The sequence below is a fragment of the Colias croceus genome, chromosome 1 (genome assembly GCF_905220415.1).
Source record: "Colias croceus chromosome 1, ilColCroc2.1".
In the NCBI taxonomy this organism is placed as follows: Eukaryota; Metazoa; Arthropoda; class Insecta; order Lepidoptera; family Pieridae; genus Colias; species Colias croceus.
The window spans coordinates 999,825-1,017,375 of NC_059537.1; the positions used below are offsets into that span (position 1 = coordinate 999,825).

The 17,551-nt window shown below is 31.2% G+C and overlaps 1 protein-coding gene across 1 annotated transcript in view; it reads left to right on the forward strand.

The window, feature by feature from the left end:
• Positions 1 to 17,551, forward strand: part of LOC123697439 (probable G-protein coupled receptor 158) — a 151,975-nt gene continuing 134,424 nt past the window's right edge. The window contains exon 1 of the mRNA XM_045643961.1: positions 1 to 201. Coding sequence (XP_045499917.1) covers positions 12 to 201 — 190 coding nt within the window. The 5' untranslated portion in view covers positions 1 to 11. The remainder of the gene's footprint in view (positions 202 to 17,551) is intronic.

A 17,551-nucleotide genomic window follows, 5' to 3' on the forward strand; every position in this document is an offset into this window, starting at 1 on the left:
GTGATGTCAAAATGCGGACGCTCGTCCTTATATACTTCGCGACGTTAGTGCAGTGCGATTTTAAAAGTGAGGTAAAACATTTGAGACACGCTCGGACTTTAATACGACATGGGAGGTCGAGAGTGCATTTCACGCGGCTTCATACGCGGGCGCGCGATCTGGTCGCGCAAGTTATAGAGGCTGAGACGAGCAGTGAACTAGGTAAATCTTAAGTGTTCTCGTATAGCTATGGAATGAAGCTATATGTATGTTTAAGTAATTTAACAAGTGATAACTGCGTTAAAAAAACAACCGACTTCAAACTTGCACTTGCAAAATTTACAAATACCTACAGACAAAAATGCTCATAAAATAAAAACTACTGGGCCTATCTGACTAAAATTTTTATGGGACCAATTCGACACCATCCCGCATCGAACAAAAAAAGAATCACGTAAATAGGTTCAGAAACCTCGGAGTAATCGGTGTACATACATAAAAAAAAATATATATATATACCGGCCGAATTGATAACCTCCTCCTTTTTTTTGAAGTCGGTTAAAAAAATCTTAAATTTATTTAGAAAAGACATATTATTATTCTTCATAATATGTAGAGTCGAGTGGCTATACAGCTCTATATAATATTAGTAACGTAAATTTTTCGCATTTTTTTCTACTCAAAAAAAGTTTTAGGTATGTTTCTATAGACTATAGTATAATATTATGTTAACCAAATAATTTAATTTTACGTAAAATAATAATTTGAAAGCACGTTGATTTATATAAAATGACTGGGCGGCACTGAAAGGTTTTAGATTTATGGCGTATGAACCGGAATGCTGTATAATAAATAATATTATTTATTCTTTCGGGGCCTAAAATGATAAATTTCTAATACATGTCAATTTTTTTACAATAGCGTGTGCTGATTTATATTTGTAGCCAATGTAGAGATAATATTATGGATGGAAAATACCTTTTAAATTATTATTAAAATATACAATTATGTTGTCAATTTATTGAAATGTAAATTAAGAAGTCACAGGCATCGAAAATTATAAATAACCTTACAACCAAAACTGAAACAGTCAAAATATCTGTTTCAAATTAATTTGCAATTTTCCGCGAATTTTCATCTGATGGAAAACTAAATAATTTATAATATAATTTGATGCAGATGAAGCTTATAAACTTAATTAATAAAATCTTAAATTGTAACAGTGCTTATCTTTAAAGTAAGAAAGATCAACTATTTTTAACAATTTTCTAACTATTTTTGCAAAGTTGAAGACAGTACCTAAGTAGTTTGAAATTTACGGATGAAAACATATGTTTGAATATAAAGGAAAATAGATACCTTACTAATATATTACATACAAGATGACCCAATTTCATAAAACCACCAGTGTATATGGTATATAACTTCATGTTAACCTTACGTGTAAAGAAATGAATTAATGCATCAATTTATTCAAGGAAACACAGGATTTTATTTCCACAACAAAATTGGAAATCATAAATAATAGAATTAGGTGGAATTAATTTTTAATTTTTAATCATTTAGATTTCAAATTTAATTATCTTATCGCGCTATCCAGTTTGCAAACATTTAAATAATATGAAGAGAAAAAGAACAAATTATTTCTGACGATCTTCGTATAAATTAATATGCCTACCTAATTGTATTTTGACGAGCTCTAATTTTTTCTTTACCAAGTATTTAGGCGAATAAAATCAAGCAAACAATATTGAAATAAAGAAATTATCAAATCTTCAGAGTATGTACTCATGTTTCAAGTACAGCTCTATAAAAGTTGCGATTAAATACGGATAAACAAACAAGATTAAAACGCATAAGAAACGTCTTACTCAAAACATATATTTTTCACTAGCGGTCCGCCCCAGCTTCGCCCGTGGTACATATTTCGCAATAAAAAGTAGCCTATGTCCTTTCTCGGGTATCAAAATATGTCCATATCAAATTTCATGCAAATTGGTTCAGTAGTTTAGGCGTGATTGAGTAACAGACAGACAGACAGACAGAGTTACTTTCGCATTTATAATATTATTAGTATATTAGTATGGATTTATTGTTCAAAAGACATAAAGAATAGTAGAATGTTCTCCCAACTTCATAGTTAAATGAGAAGCTATTGGTTATAAAATTCGACTTTGTCATCGTTTCAAACGCTGATGTATGCATTTTATATTGGTCGGAAATTAGGTCAAAATTAACCGGCGAGAATTTATTACGGTCAAAAGGTTTAGGCGGTTCAATAAGCCCTAATGTGAAGACTTTCGTGGATAATATCAAAAGTTCTTTAAAAGTTTCTGGATTGATTTTTTCGAGGGAACTTTGAAATAAATTATGTGATTCTATTCGATTTGGGGTTTGTAGAAATATTTTGGTAAAATAATGAATTACGTATTAATACGCTTTGTTTGATTTTTATCAATTTGACACTAATGAGATTTTAATAGTGATTTGGTATGGTGTGTTTTATAACTTACCGGATTTATTATGAAGGTTAACACGAAAAATAGGATTTTTTTATTTTTATTATTTAATCTTAGATCGATTACGTGTATCAATAAAATGAAATTACTTAAAATATAATGATTTTTTATATATGAAAAATATCCTGAAATATCTTCGGTAAAGAAACAGGCCAAACTAGAGGAATATTGAACGAAAAACAGATAAAGAAAATTTGTTCGAACACACATTTCGATGTGAATACAACATACACTTACATCAAACTTATAAAATTACTGCTTTTCGCCCGTGACTTCACTTGCTGTAACTCAAACTTAACGAATAATATACATGTACCCAACTTCCTTGCGAAACAACTCTATCTATTAAATAAAACGCATCAAAATCCGTTGCGCAATTCTAGTGTTTTAAAAATTCTCAACATTTATAAAGTACGTTCAGAAAAATCGAAACATGATAAAATATTGTAATCCATACTAATATTATAAATGCGAAAGTAACTCTGTCTGTCTGTCTGTCTGTTACTCAATCACGCCTTAACTACTGAAACAATTTGCATGAAATTGGGTATAGAGATATTCTGATACCCGAGAAAGGACATAGGATAGGTTTTATCCCGGAAATCCCACGGGAAAGGGAACTATGCGGGTTTTTCTTTGACTGCGCGGGCGATGCCGCGGGTGGAAAGCTAGTAAATATTATATTAAATAAATAATTTCATTAAATCCACTGTCATCATGAGATAATTACGTAATAAAATACCCAATACATTACACTTTATGGTCAATTTTTAATTAATTGGTTCATTTCATATCTGCAAATTACCTTGTTTATTACCATATCGATTATTTGTGAATTCAGATTAATGGGTTTTATAGCAAGCAAAAATAATATTAAAAGGTTTAAGCTGTATATTTTCTATTATCTTTTAACGACATAAACTTAATTTTCTTTACTGTCCCATAAAACTATGTAAAAACTACATAATAAATCTGTAGAAGGGTCAATTCTGTACATTGAAAATATTGAAAAAATAAATACCAGGGGGTGTTACTGGATCGATACCAAACCCAAATATGTGATTAAAAATAATTTTATCTGTCTGTATGTGAAGGCATCACGTGAAAACTAAGGGTTCGATTTAGGTGAAACTTAGTATATTTATTATACCTTATTATCCTGGGCGTAAAATAGGATACTTTTTATCCTGGAAAAATACGTAGAAAAAAATTAATTGTTCTTTCATTCGTTTAAACATTCAGTTTTGAAAAAGAAATATTTTTATTCCATTGAGTCAAGACCACAAGTTCTACCTTAGTTTTAAATATAATCGTTCCATTATTAATATCAAGTGCAGTTCATATTCTAAACAATGAAATAATTCACAACCGCTCTCATTTGCTTGTATTTGTATCTCCATGAAGTTTATTTATGCAAAAAGGTTATCATAGAAAATTTTCAGGTTAAAATGCCTTTTATTAAAGCGCTACAAGAAAATTTTCCGTTGTTTAGACTTACAGATAATGTTTTCAATTTTATTTAAAGTTTTAATTATTTGCATTGAATAACAGTTTTGTATACTGTAACTGTAAAAATAAAGAGTTGCCTAAAATGAAATGTATATGAACAAAAATGTACTTGTTTATATACATTTGTTTACTAGCACAGTAGATAGAGCGTAAAAGCATGAAAAGTGGGCCGATGGAAGACTGCTCAAAGGTGACTTGTTGTTTTTACCCATTTGGAATTTTTACTCTAACAAGTTACAATAAGGTTCAATTTAGAATATACAGTTCGTTATGATATGGCATTTTGGTTCGGGTAGGTATGTACAAATGCATTGACAATTACGTGCTGTATTACAAGCTGGCTTAGTACGGCAGATGCTTTTAACTGTATAACTCAACTAGCTTTCCGCCCGCGGCTTCGCCCGCGTTTTCAAAGAAAAACCCGCATAGTTCCCGTTCCCGAGGGATTTCCGGGATAAGACCTATCCTATCTCTCAAGTTGGATCGAACTGCACATGGTGTGCGAATTTTATTATAATCGGTTAAGTAGTTTAGGAGTCCATTGAGGACAAACATTGTGACACGAGATTTATATATATTAAGATATATATTTTTGAGGACTATATTATATTTTTGTAGGACGAATTAGCATCTACTTTAGTATTATGTCTTATTTTAGATTAGAATTTTAGTCGCACTTGCCAAAAACCTGCATAAATATTTGATACGGTTGTTTTTTCACTGCTTCTAATATCTACGACTATTATTGTTTTGTTTCTCAATTGTACGTATATTAAATACTAGCTGCTCCGCGCGGTTTCACCCCCGTGGCTTCACTCCTGTTGCCCGTAGCGTGATGAAATATAGCCTATAACCTTCCTCGATAAATGGGCTATCTAACACTGAAAGAATTTTTCAAATCGGACCAGTAGTTCCCGAGATTAGTGCGTTCAAACAAACAAACAAACAAACAAACTCTTCAGCTTTATAATATTAGTATAGATGCATTTAATTGATCTTATTGTATTGTAGCAAACAAACGAAATATATTTTATTTTTAAAATAAATTTCTAAAGTAGATAAAATTTATGATAAAAATATAATAAATTTTATGAATAAATATGTGGACCATCGCTTACAGTTTCCATAAGCCATGTTTTTGTCAATGGATTTTGTTATTTGAAATTTCCAGTAGATAATGTCCACTTGTAAATATTAATCAAATGTTGCCATGAGTTTATTAGTATAGTACCTGGATATAGTGAAGTGGGTATATTCATAAATAGGCGTCACGTGGATGAAGATAAGACGTATTTCCCGCATGATTTGTAACATTTTTCAAGCATTTTCAATTGATGTTGATGTGTCACGCATATTGGTCATAGCATTTTTTTTTAGTTTTTAAGGTTCCGAACCACAAGGAAAAGACCGTCCGTCCGTAGTACCGTAGACTTGTCCGTCTGTCTATCTGTTAAAGATTCCACCAAAGTTTAATTTAAATTAGCGTATTGGACCAAAAGAAACTATTCAGCTTACAAATATTCTTCCCAATCCTAAACAACTTGGATCTATAAAAGCTTCCTTTTATAGTTCTTTCAAATAACCTTTACAATAGCAGATATACATGAGGTGAATGAACTGTGTTTAGGCGCAAGGGACTCACGCGGAAACTGACACTCGACAACTGCCGGCTGATGTAGAAGCATTCATCATAGTTAGTTAGATATAATTTAACTACTTAATCTTTCTATAATATAAAAATGAATCGCAAAATGTGTTGGTAAGCGCATAACTCGAGAACGGCTGAACCGATTTCGATAATTCTTTTTTTTATTATATTCCTTGAAGTACGAGGATGGTTCTTATGGAGAGAAAACGTAAACATGTACCACGGGCGAAGCCGGGGCGGACCGCTAGTTGTATTTATAAAATCTTAACTTTTAGTTTTATAGCATTATAATAATTCTTATAAATAATTGTTGTAAATTAACCACGACGAAGAACGCGGTTTTGAAGGTCGTGTCGTTAATTCTCTTAATTTTTACAAAAATTTATAAATTCTTTGTTAACTTCTATGTATGGGATATTATGAAATTAAAATGAACTAGCTTTCCACCCGCGGCTTCGCCCGCTTTGTCTTAAACCTAATAAATTATATACTAAAACCTTCCTCTTGGATTACTCTATTAAAAGAAGACGCATCAAAATCCGTTGCGTAGTTTTAAAGATTTAAGCATACATATAGGGATATAGGGACAGAGAAAGCGACTTTGTTTTATACTATGTACTGATAAATTAATTATTATAATAGCGTAGCTATAACAGTTTATTTAGCACAACTATTGCTGTGAAGTAGTGTGAAGTTAAAAGCCGAAGCAAACGGATAGACCAAAGTATTTTTAATTACTTTCCCAAAAACGGTGAATTATATAGTTTCATTATTTCTATCGCTACTTTACACTTTAATATCTACTAACATGCACTTAACATAAACTTTTCATAAATCTAGTCGTCCAAATACTTTGAACATTTATAAATATTCATCCATCCAAAATAAGAACTCGTTAATACTTCGCAAAGTTAAATAAGCACATAACATTTTCACCATTGCGTTCAATCGGGCTGAACATTTAAAAGTTTTCCCTTATTAACTAGTTGTAAGTCCCTTACGTACTACGCGTATTCATTCGCGATTAAGAGAGTGAACGCTTCAGTTTTTTATTAAATTATTTCACAATAAAATACAGAAATTCTTCGGAGTTTTGGTGTGCTTTTACTAATAAAGCACGGCACGCTGCTTCATTTATATCTGGTAAAACTACCCGACCTGGGATAAAAACATCATAAAACTATGTTCATCAAGGAGAATGTAGGATAATGAATTATAGAAAAATTTTTAAATCAGTCCAGTCGCTTCGGAGCCTATTCAATTCAAAAAAACAAATTAATCTTTCCTCTTTATAGTATTTGTAAAGTTGTCAAATAAATTAATTCCATCACAATCCGATCAGTAGTTTTTGCGTGAAAAAATAACATACAATCTAGGTATCTATTTTACCATATCACATGAATTTCTTAACTTGAAAGAAAGAGCCTCATTTTAAGTTGTACCTTCAATTTTTTATCCTCACTAATTTTCTATAGAAATTGTACTATTCTACTAAGCCCAATACAAAATTATGAATTTATAACTGTGAACATGTTTACATTAGTGTTTCAATTATGTTAAACGCAAGATCGGATGTTGATAAAATTCAAATTATAGCTTGTACTACTAAAAGCAAAATGTATTAATCTTTTTTAGGTTCTAACACGAAATATTAAATCTTTAAGTACGTACCAAATATTGTACTTGTAAAGTTCTAATTATGTTATTATAATGCTATTGCAAAAACAAATAGTTTGGAAAATCCAAAAGTGCACGCCTCATAATCTCATCCTTTACAATAAAATTGATTATTTATAAAGAGTACACTATAAATATAAAAAAGAAATAAAATAAAACAGTTGGAAAAGTAAAGAAAGCGGTACCGTAATAATTGAGCTATTTTTCTTGTGGCCCCACCTAGATGTGAAACTGCGCAGGTTTAAGGGACTGACTACCAACTTATTTTTTTAAACCTTGGCTTATAGTATAAAGAATCGAGTTTATAATGGTGAATTTTGAGTACACTATAAATATAAAAAAAATAAAAAATAAAATAAAGAATATAATATATAGATATACTAAAATTATGGAGAACAGTCGATATTTTTTTTTGTTTATTTAATAACAATTATACCACATCGAATCAGACCCTGAAAAATGAAAGGGTTCTATTCCTGAGCATACTCAAGCGTAAGAGAAAAAAAAAGACTCGATTAGTAAAGTATTTCGGTCGCTATCGTGTTAACAAGAAAATCCTCCGCACATACAGACACACGGACGTCCAAGACAGAACTTTTTTAAACTGTTTTTTAACTAGTTTAAATAACAAAAATGACATCAAAAATATCATGAATGTTAAAAATAGTGTTTTTTCATAATATGTGTGTGTATGTATTATCTTACAAGTGCAATGTATGATACTTATAGACATTTTAGGTTTGAAAAATCAGATGTTTTGCGCGAAGTGACAGTAGTACCCACCTCAACGCTTCGCTTATGAGGCGTGCAATAATCGAGTTCCTGGAACGGTAAAGTAAAACTATTACAGTATACGAATGTCGATGCTTTAAATTAAATGTTTCAGTTATTTCTGAACCGACGAAGGAGGCTTGTAAAGAATGTGAAATTAAAATGTTAAATGAAGAAATGCATCTGCCCCATACCCGACTAGAAACACATACATTTACTCTTTAAATCTTGCATATAAATACAACTCGCAGTTATAACCCTCTAAAAAATACGTTAAAACAACCGATATCAAAAACGGAAAAGTAAAAAAGATTTGATATTATTAATTACTACATATTATTTAGTAATTACTAGGTACATACTATTAACAAAAAAGGTTTGATGTCGGTGCACGGGCTTAATACGAAGTGCTTAGTGCTTGGCACCTCCTCCTTTTTTTGAAGTCGGTTAAAAATAAATTTGTATTAACGAATACCTACTATTATCTATCTCTGTACTAAAATTAATTCAAACTCAAACTCAAACTCAAACATTCATTTATTCAATTAGACTACTATTTAGTAGCACTTTCGAATCGTCATTACATAAGTATTTTTAACATTTACCACCGATTCGGAAAGCAGTATCTATGGAGAAGAAATTCTTATCTGATGAGCTGTTTTGTGAGTAACTTCTTTAAACTATCCATTCATCCTTACTAACTTTAACCATTATAATAGTAGCTGAATTTCAAGAACACGCAACACAGAAATACATTATAACAATAAGTAAATCAAATACACAGTAGGTGAGCAAATAATCAGCTATGAGTTGTTCAAGGTAACGTGTAAATTAACTTAGAAAATGCGCTAATGCTCTTTCTTGTTCACGACTGACCTTGCTGATAAATAGCATACCATATGGTTCGAAATTAAACACTATTTCATGGAATTTATATGCGATTAATTATTAAGCTATTGCATAGCTTCTATCTCGGGCCTTGAGCGCGGGGACCGAATCCAGAAATTGCGTAACGAAAAACCTCACGCTCCCCACTCCAACGGGCGGAGGTGTGGCTTGAAGGCATGCTATGCAATAGCTTTACCGCGGCAATCCCCGAGTGCTACACGTATTTTTTTTATTAAATTATAAAACTATTTTAATACAAATATACAAAGCAAAAATATAATATGTATAAAGGAATATAATTATGAAAAAAATTATTTACAAAAATGTATTAATTATACCACTTATCTAGCTCTGCCCCGCAGCTTTACCTGCATTGCTACGCGACTGTTGGTCTTATCGTGACGATATTATAGATGTATAGAGCCTATAGCCTTTTATTTATTCATAAGAAATACCAACGTTTAATTACATTGACGCATTAACTATTAACTTAGACTTAAATGTTTTAGTAAATGTAACAAACAATTACAGGTATTTACAACATGCAAAATATAAGTTTCACAAATCAACCATTAATCTTATATACATACTTACTAGGTACAAATAACAAAAAAAAAATTATAATGTATACTAATAACAATCAGTTAAATCTTACTGCTAACATTAAACAATAAAACAATGTATCTCTATTTTAATTTTAACATAAAGCTATAGAAAATAGAACCCGTCGTTCCAGAGGTAGCGCGTGCAAGCAAACAAACAAACTCTTCAGCTTTCTAATACTATATTCACCGTTTTAACCAATATATGGTCAATTTAATTATTTATTATAATTTTAAGTAAGATGAAAAAAAAAACAAACAGGAGTTATATTTCTCTTTCCTTCGTAAATAAACCTAAAAATCGTAATGTCTTAATAATCATTATTTCTTCTAAACAAGGTAACAAATAATGTTTACGATTTAGTATCGTCTAGTAAACATCACTTTATTACAAAAGCAATTTGCTTCACTAATGATTTCCATTGTTTATTGGATCCTTACAATTAATGTACATAAATATAAACTGCGGAGATATACTAGCTATGTCATGCGGTTTCACCCGCGTAAATATTTCACTTTAGATTAATTCACCTTCAAATAAGTAGTACTTAATCAGCATTGAAGATTTTCTGCAGTATGTGCATATACAAGAAACACATTATGTAAGTATTCGTAATTATTTGTGTATTTTATTAATCTTTATTTTGATAACAGTATTAGATACCGGTATTTATTAATATTTCTGAATAAGTTACACAATTATTATTACCATGAATATATATAATATTGACGAGTTGGTTCTAAATCACCTGAATAATTACTATGTCTGTAAGCCCATTACTCCAAAACTGAAGAAACAAATTGTAAATTTATAATAGTTTTCGAAGGTCGGATGGTCGTCTGATCAGAATCCTGTTGGAATTTTAGAAAAATTCAGAGCACCTTCAAATATGGAGAGGTATCTTAAATGACATACATTTAGATCACAAAGGAAACTATAAAGTTTTACAAGACAAGTTTAATTTATAAGATAAAGACAAAATGTTATACATTTAGCCGTATGTAACTTTCTTATAAGTACTTCTCTTAGTGCTGATTTACACAGGGTCAGTAACTGACTACAAATTCGAGGCAAATCAGTGCTGACCTGAAAAAAAACCCTGTGTTGAGATTTGAAGTCAGTACAGAGGCTTGAAGTCTATGTAAACAGTAAAGACGCTGAAATTCGGCGCCGCGACTGACTTGTCTACTGACCCTGTGTAAATCAGCACTAAGTGCTGATTTACACAGGGTCAGTAACTGACTACAAATTCGAGGCAAATCAGTGCTGACCCGAAAAAAAACCCTGTGTAAACAGATTTGAAGTCAGTACAGAGGCTTGAAGTCTATGTAAACAGATTTGAAGTCAGTACAGAGGCTTGAAGTCTATGTAAACAGTTAAAGTCGACTTGTCTACTGACCCTGTGTAAATCAGCACTTACTTTACTAAAGAAAGTCAGTCGCTCTTAAACGTTCTGAAATAAAATTTTAATGACATGTGGTAAATGTATTTATAGTTTTATAGGTAAACCAGAATCTGATGGCAATTGGGGAAATCAAAATTTTGAGTGTGCAACCCTGGGGAAAATGGACTGAACGATCTTGATACTGCTTATTTTTTATTTTGTCCTCAACATCATTAGTCACATTACATAAGTGAACAATACTGTACTTAATAATGAGATATCCACTTAATATTATGTAGGCACATACTTACATGTATAATATACATATTACTTTTATTTATGTACTACATAATATTATTATTTACACATACCTATATTTGTATATTCATTATCATTATGCCATGTAAAAATATGGATGTAAGGATAATGCAGATCAAAACTAGATAATGCTAATATTTTTTTTTATAAAATAAAATAACAGTAAAAGAAAACTATGTTTATTTTCGTAAGTATTAACAGACAAATAATTATAAAATTGACTTGGACAGCTTGGACTTGACGCATAGCCGTATTGGAAACTCCTGTAATAAGTTTTCATAAAATTATATTGTAATCAACAAACAATATTATAGTTACCTACTTATAATATTTTTAATTTTTAGTATCAAAACGGGTAAGTCCAATTTACCAATAAAATATTCAAAATTGAAAATTGTGATGTGTTTGACCCTTCTTCATCGAATGTTTTTATATACACATTATAAACAACACCTCTTGCTTGTGATCGCAGCGGCTTTTGCGACATCTTCGAAGATTTTTTAGACAAAATCCTAAAAATTATTCAACAATTGCAAAGAAGAAAATAATTTGACAACCATTATGATAGTTGTCAAATAAAATTGCCATATGAAAATCTTATATTTCTTAAATATAAATATGCCATCAGATTCTGGTAGACCTATAATACATTTCTTAGAACTAAATTTTTATCGTAGAGATATAAAAGCTTATAAAGCCCATTTTGAATGAATTTAATTTATACTAGCTTCCGCCCGCGACTCCGTCCGCGCAGATGTCGGTCTTTGCGTGGATGGTTTATTTCTCCATTTTGAGTAACTCGGACAATGACATCTTATAAATATCTATTGGACCCAAATACGGCTAGGTCTATAATAATACGCAACGTGTGTTCGCGGAACCTACTACAGAACAACGTCTATGGATAACTGAAAAATTGAGATTATTTTTTTTTCTACGTATTTTTCCAGGATAAAGAGTATCCTATTTTACGCCCAGGATAATAAGGTATAATTATACCAAGTTTCATCGAAATCGAACCGGTAGTTTTCACGTGATGTCTTCACATACAGACAGACAGACAGACAGACAGACAGACAGACAGACAAAAATTTTTTTTAATCACATATTTGGGTTTGGTATCGATCCAGTAACACCCCCTGCTAGTTATTTTTTCAATATTTTCAATTTACAGAATTGACCCTTCTACAGATTTATTATATTATGTATAGATTTAACTTCTTGGTTATTATACTTGAATTTATTTTTGAAGTGAAACTTCTTTATCGGGGTTGGACAAAAATGTAGTATAACATTTTTGCGTTACGCCGTACGCGTGACATTTTTGCGTTACGCCGTACGCGTGACATTTTTGCGTTACGCCGTACGTGTGACATTTTTGCGTTACGCCATACTCGTGACATTTTTAAGGTCATAAAGAAGTTTCACTTCTTACGTGTGTACTCTAGTACACGCATACATTTTATTACTCATAGGAAGGCTAAAAGGTGGAAATGTATCCGATATTAAGAATATTCGAATTTTCTTATATTTTTGTAACGAAAAAAATGTACCTGTAGACGATATTTTGGAAGATTGTATCAGAATAATAAAAACATTGTTACACAAGGTAGTAAAACATCGTATGATAATATAAAATGTGTATTCTTGGTAGTAAATATCTAGGTCTGCACCTAAACACATAAATATAAAGTACATAATAAAAATATTTTTCTTTCTATGAATATATTTAATAAGCATGGATAGCTATGTTCATATTATATAAAATCCTGTATTGTTTTATTTATATTATATCATTCAATTGGCTGTGTCCCGCGGTTGACCCGCAGTGCTCCGCTCCTGTTGGTCTTAGCTTGATGACATAGCTTGCCTCGATAAATGGGCATAACTAACGACGAAAGAATTTTTAAAATCAGGCCAGTAGTTCCTGAGATAAGCGCGTTCAAACAAAATTAGTCTAGTAGATAATATAACAAGAGTAAGAAATAATTTTCATATTCATTTACGTTCACGTAAAAAGCATTATAGAAATACTAGCTTTCCGCCCTCGGCTTCGCCCGCGCAGTCAAAGAAAAACCCGCATAGTTCCCGTTCCCATGGGATTTCCGGGATAAAACCTATCCTATGTCCCGTGGTAAAAAGTAGCCTATGTCCTTTTTCGGGTATCAAAATATCTCTATACCAAATTTCATACCAATTGGTTCAGTAGTTAAGGCGTGATTGAGTAACAGACAGACAGACAGAGTTACTTTCGCATTTATAATATTAATAGTATGGAAAATACTAAAACATTTATCTTAGCACTAAGAAGCTTAGTTTTATTATCAGCAGCAGGACCCATACACATTAAATATTGTGCATGTTTAGACATACATATATTAATTTATTTTTTCGCAGCTAGTATCTTATAATATTACTAAAGGAATATGGTAATTCTCTTGTAATTAATACATTTTGATACCCTAACAACGGCAACATTCAAATAACAGTACATTTAACCAATTAAAAATAACAATCACCAAACATCTACGCGCACATTATTAAAATTTTCCACATCATTCAGATTTGATATAAGATATCATCGTAAAATCTTCACCAACCCGGCTAGGCTGAAACATAAAACAAATGGCCATAGTAAAATTTGTGAGACATAAACCCTAATAGTCTACTGGCGGCTCATTTGTATTTTATTTACCAAACTGAATGTTCGTCGTTCAATTTGCGGGTTAAATTGAATGGATGGACATATTTTGAACTGTTTTTACGGGGTGAATATTTTTTATATCGGGCAGGGAGGACAATTTTTAGATTTGTAGATGAGACTTATTATTAAAAAAGAGTGTGTGAGCCGAGCACACGTGTCAGAAGTGAAACTTCTTTGTCAAGATTCAAAGATACCAAAATTGTTTCCTGCATGACGTGACGCTATTACCATTACACTTGAAATTTTACTCTCAACGCGCCTAAAGAAGTTTCACTTCAAAAATAGGATGAAATACTAACGAATTGTCTATTAAAAATCTTGTTAATACGTTTTAAACATATTTTTAAACACAATAGCCAGTAAATTTATTTTCATATGGCTTTTCGTTCCTACTCATAACAATACTGTACGTTAATCAAATTATATTCCAAAGTCAGAAATACTTCGAATGCATAGTTAATGTTCATACATTAGGAATGTCGAGTAAATGGAAAAAGCTCGTATCGCGTAAGCATGTGCGTATTACTACATAATTTCCTTTAGTACACACAATTACTTTGTATGGCACTCTGGTTAAAATTATTTCTATTGTAACTAAGATGAAATGAATGAAAATAAATCAAATTGTTTGTTTGTGTATTTGTTTCTTTTAATAGAACGGATTTTGCCAGTGAGTTAGTTCCTAGTTTGAAGCTATTGAAAAATATGTGTAACAAATCCATCTATTTGACAAATAGATTTTTACAACCACATAAAAACCATTTTTTTTTATTCTAAAAAATCACATTCTTACACCATTTTTGAGAAGAAATAAATTAAACGAATATTAAAGTACGGACAGAAATGGCCAAAATTGTAAGTTGAATTCAATTTTGGACTCGAACCTGATTAGACCTAAACCAAATCTAATCACTTCACTAAAATTAAAAAAGGCACATAGTAGCCACCAATCATAAGCCGAAATGTTTTTAATGAAACCATTTCAATCAAGCTTATTACCATGAAAAATTACGTAATTATGAAACTCATTTAATATTTCGCAATATTATTCCGCCAACTTTCCTGTTTTCAATTTTGCAAACTCCAAAAGTCTGCAATTACGTTGTCAATCAAATGTAATCTGGTTTATTATGGGGAATATTCAGGTAGCAAAATATCTAAAGAACGTGAAAATATATTTTTGGACGAAATAAAAAGGGATTTCTACACGAACTTACTTGGCTTCTAATTTGGAAAGGCCTTATTAATGGATGATAGAATTATAATGCGGGATTCCTTTGCAGAAATGTGAGGTAATTAGATTTTTTTGACGTATGTAGCTTTCAAGTAGGAGCCTTGATTGCTTTTTGGACTTATATGACTTCTTTGTTCTTATAATGTAACAGATAATATTATTATGTTTTTGAATAAAAATTTTATGGGACCAATTTGACAACATTCCGCATCAAACAAAAAAAAGACGTGTGGCACTCGGGGACTGCCGCGGTAAAGCTATTCCATAGCATGCCTTCATGCCACACCTCCGTGCCTGTCGGAGTGGGGAGCGTGAGGTTTTTCGTTACGCAATTTCTGGATTCGGTCCCCGCACTCAAGGCCCGCGATAGAAGCTATGCAATAGCTTAAAAAGAATCACGTAAATCGGTTCAGAAGTTCACTGTTTCACTGATGAATTTTTCTTTTCAGTTTCAGTTTGGTTGTATCAAGGATATTAAACTCAAACTCAAACTCATTTAGCAGCATTATTTTGGTATCTTTATGAAGTAGGCTGTCTACTAACGACTATATAATTGTATTGCACTTTATTTAAATGTAAAGTTAATACGATAATAGGAGGGTTCTTAAACTAAAGGTAACAAGACTATTTTGTGAACGAAAAGCTCCTAACGCGAGCTTAGGAAGTCAAATACGGAATGATGTAAATTACTTCCTCAACGGGAATAAAATACAGGCTAATTAGGGAAACGCGAGCTTGTTTGTTTGTAGGCTAGGAGCTGGCGAATGTTTTAATAGCTATGTTTTTTTTTTATTCGTGTTGAATCAATGCTATGTATAATATATAGCTTAACCCTGTAAAAACTATTCTGAAACAGAGTATACTTAAAATGTTGAAAGAATATAGCCTAACAATTATGGTTCGTTCGTAGATAGTTATATTTTTATTATTTAATAGTTTATTATTATTATTTATTATACTATATGCAACTATTTTGCAATAGCAATACTAAATGATTAGATATAAGTATATAGAAAGCTCTATCTGCGTTTAAGCAATATCTATTTACTACTTTCTCTAGCCTTAATTTTTCCAGAAAGAAGAACCGTAGCTGCGATATCAATTTCATGAACATTAAATCGGAAGCTCTTACGCTATACTTAACACGGTAAGGCGTGCTAAATATTTGCAGTTAAATTGCGCTAAGTATATATATGCACTAAGTTTACTAATTCACGAACGTGTTAACGACTTTATTTTACGATTTTCCCTTTACGAGCTGGGTTAGAAACGGTCATTTTCATGTTAAAATAGAATGAAATATTGTTCTGCTTCTCTTGGCTCAATTTATTTATAGATATTTAGATTCTCGTGTCACATTGGATTCATCGCTTTTTATGATTTTTTGTTAAAGTATATCTGAGAATATACATAAACTATTTTATATAACCAAGTGATAAGGCTGCATAATAATACAATATCATATTTAGTTGTCGTGTACGGTGTAGGGGAGAGTTGGATAATACCGAGCCCCTAAGGACTTGGGCCTATAGTTAGGAAACTGATTGTTGTTAAAAAAAATAAAATTGCGTAATTAGTAGGACATTTATTCAGGTACGCATACCATATAACACAAACTTACAAAATTTAAACAAAAAGTAATTATTGTCATTTACCAAAAAAATATAAAGTCGCGATATTGTCAAACTGGTCTGATAATATCGTGCCCTGGGTTGACAAAATCGTGCCCACTTTAATCCCACACAAATAGGTGAGTAATAGAAGTAAAAAAGTCCAAAAAACCCAAATCTTTTTCTAGAAATTAAATTAACAAAAACTTAAATTCTTTGTGACAACTTAAACGTAAATATTTTTTTATAACAAGAAGTTTTTGTAAATCTTTAAATTATATATGGACTAGTCAGTCTCAAAAATACCTAATATCAATTAAATATCAGATATCAAGTTATATTAATCACAGCAAAAATCACACAAAAAATTATCAGCAGAATCTTTTCCGCTACATTCCTTGTGTATCCAATTCGAGCATCTACAGCAACGGAACCACAGCTCTCCATTACGACCAAACTCTTCACATACGGCGCAAATATCCCTATTCTCTATGTCAGTTAGGGGCACATCATCCATACTTACATACATACGTTTCTTAGACTTCCCTTTGTCTTTCTTTTTTCCTTTCCTGACCTGCTTCTTGCTTTTCATATTATTATCTTCATAAATAAAAATATTTATATATATAAAAAAATAAATAAATAAATATTTTTAATATTTTTTGCAACGGCAAAGTCGTATGCCAATTTACGCAATTGTTGCTGAG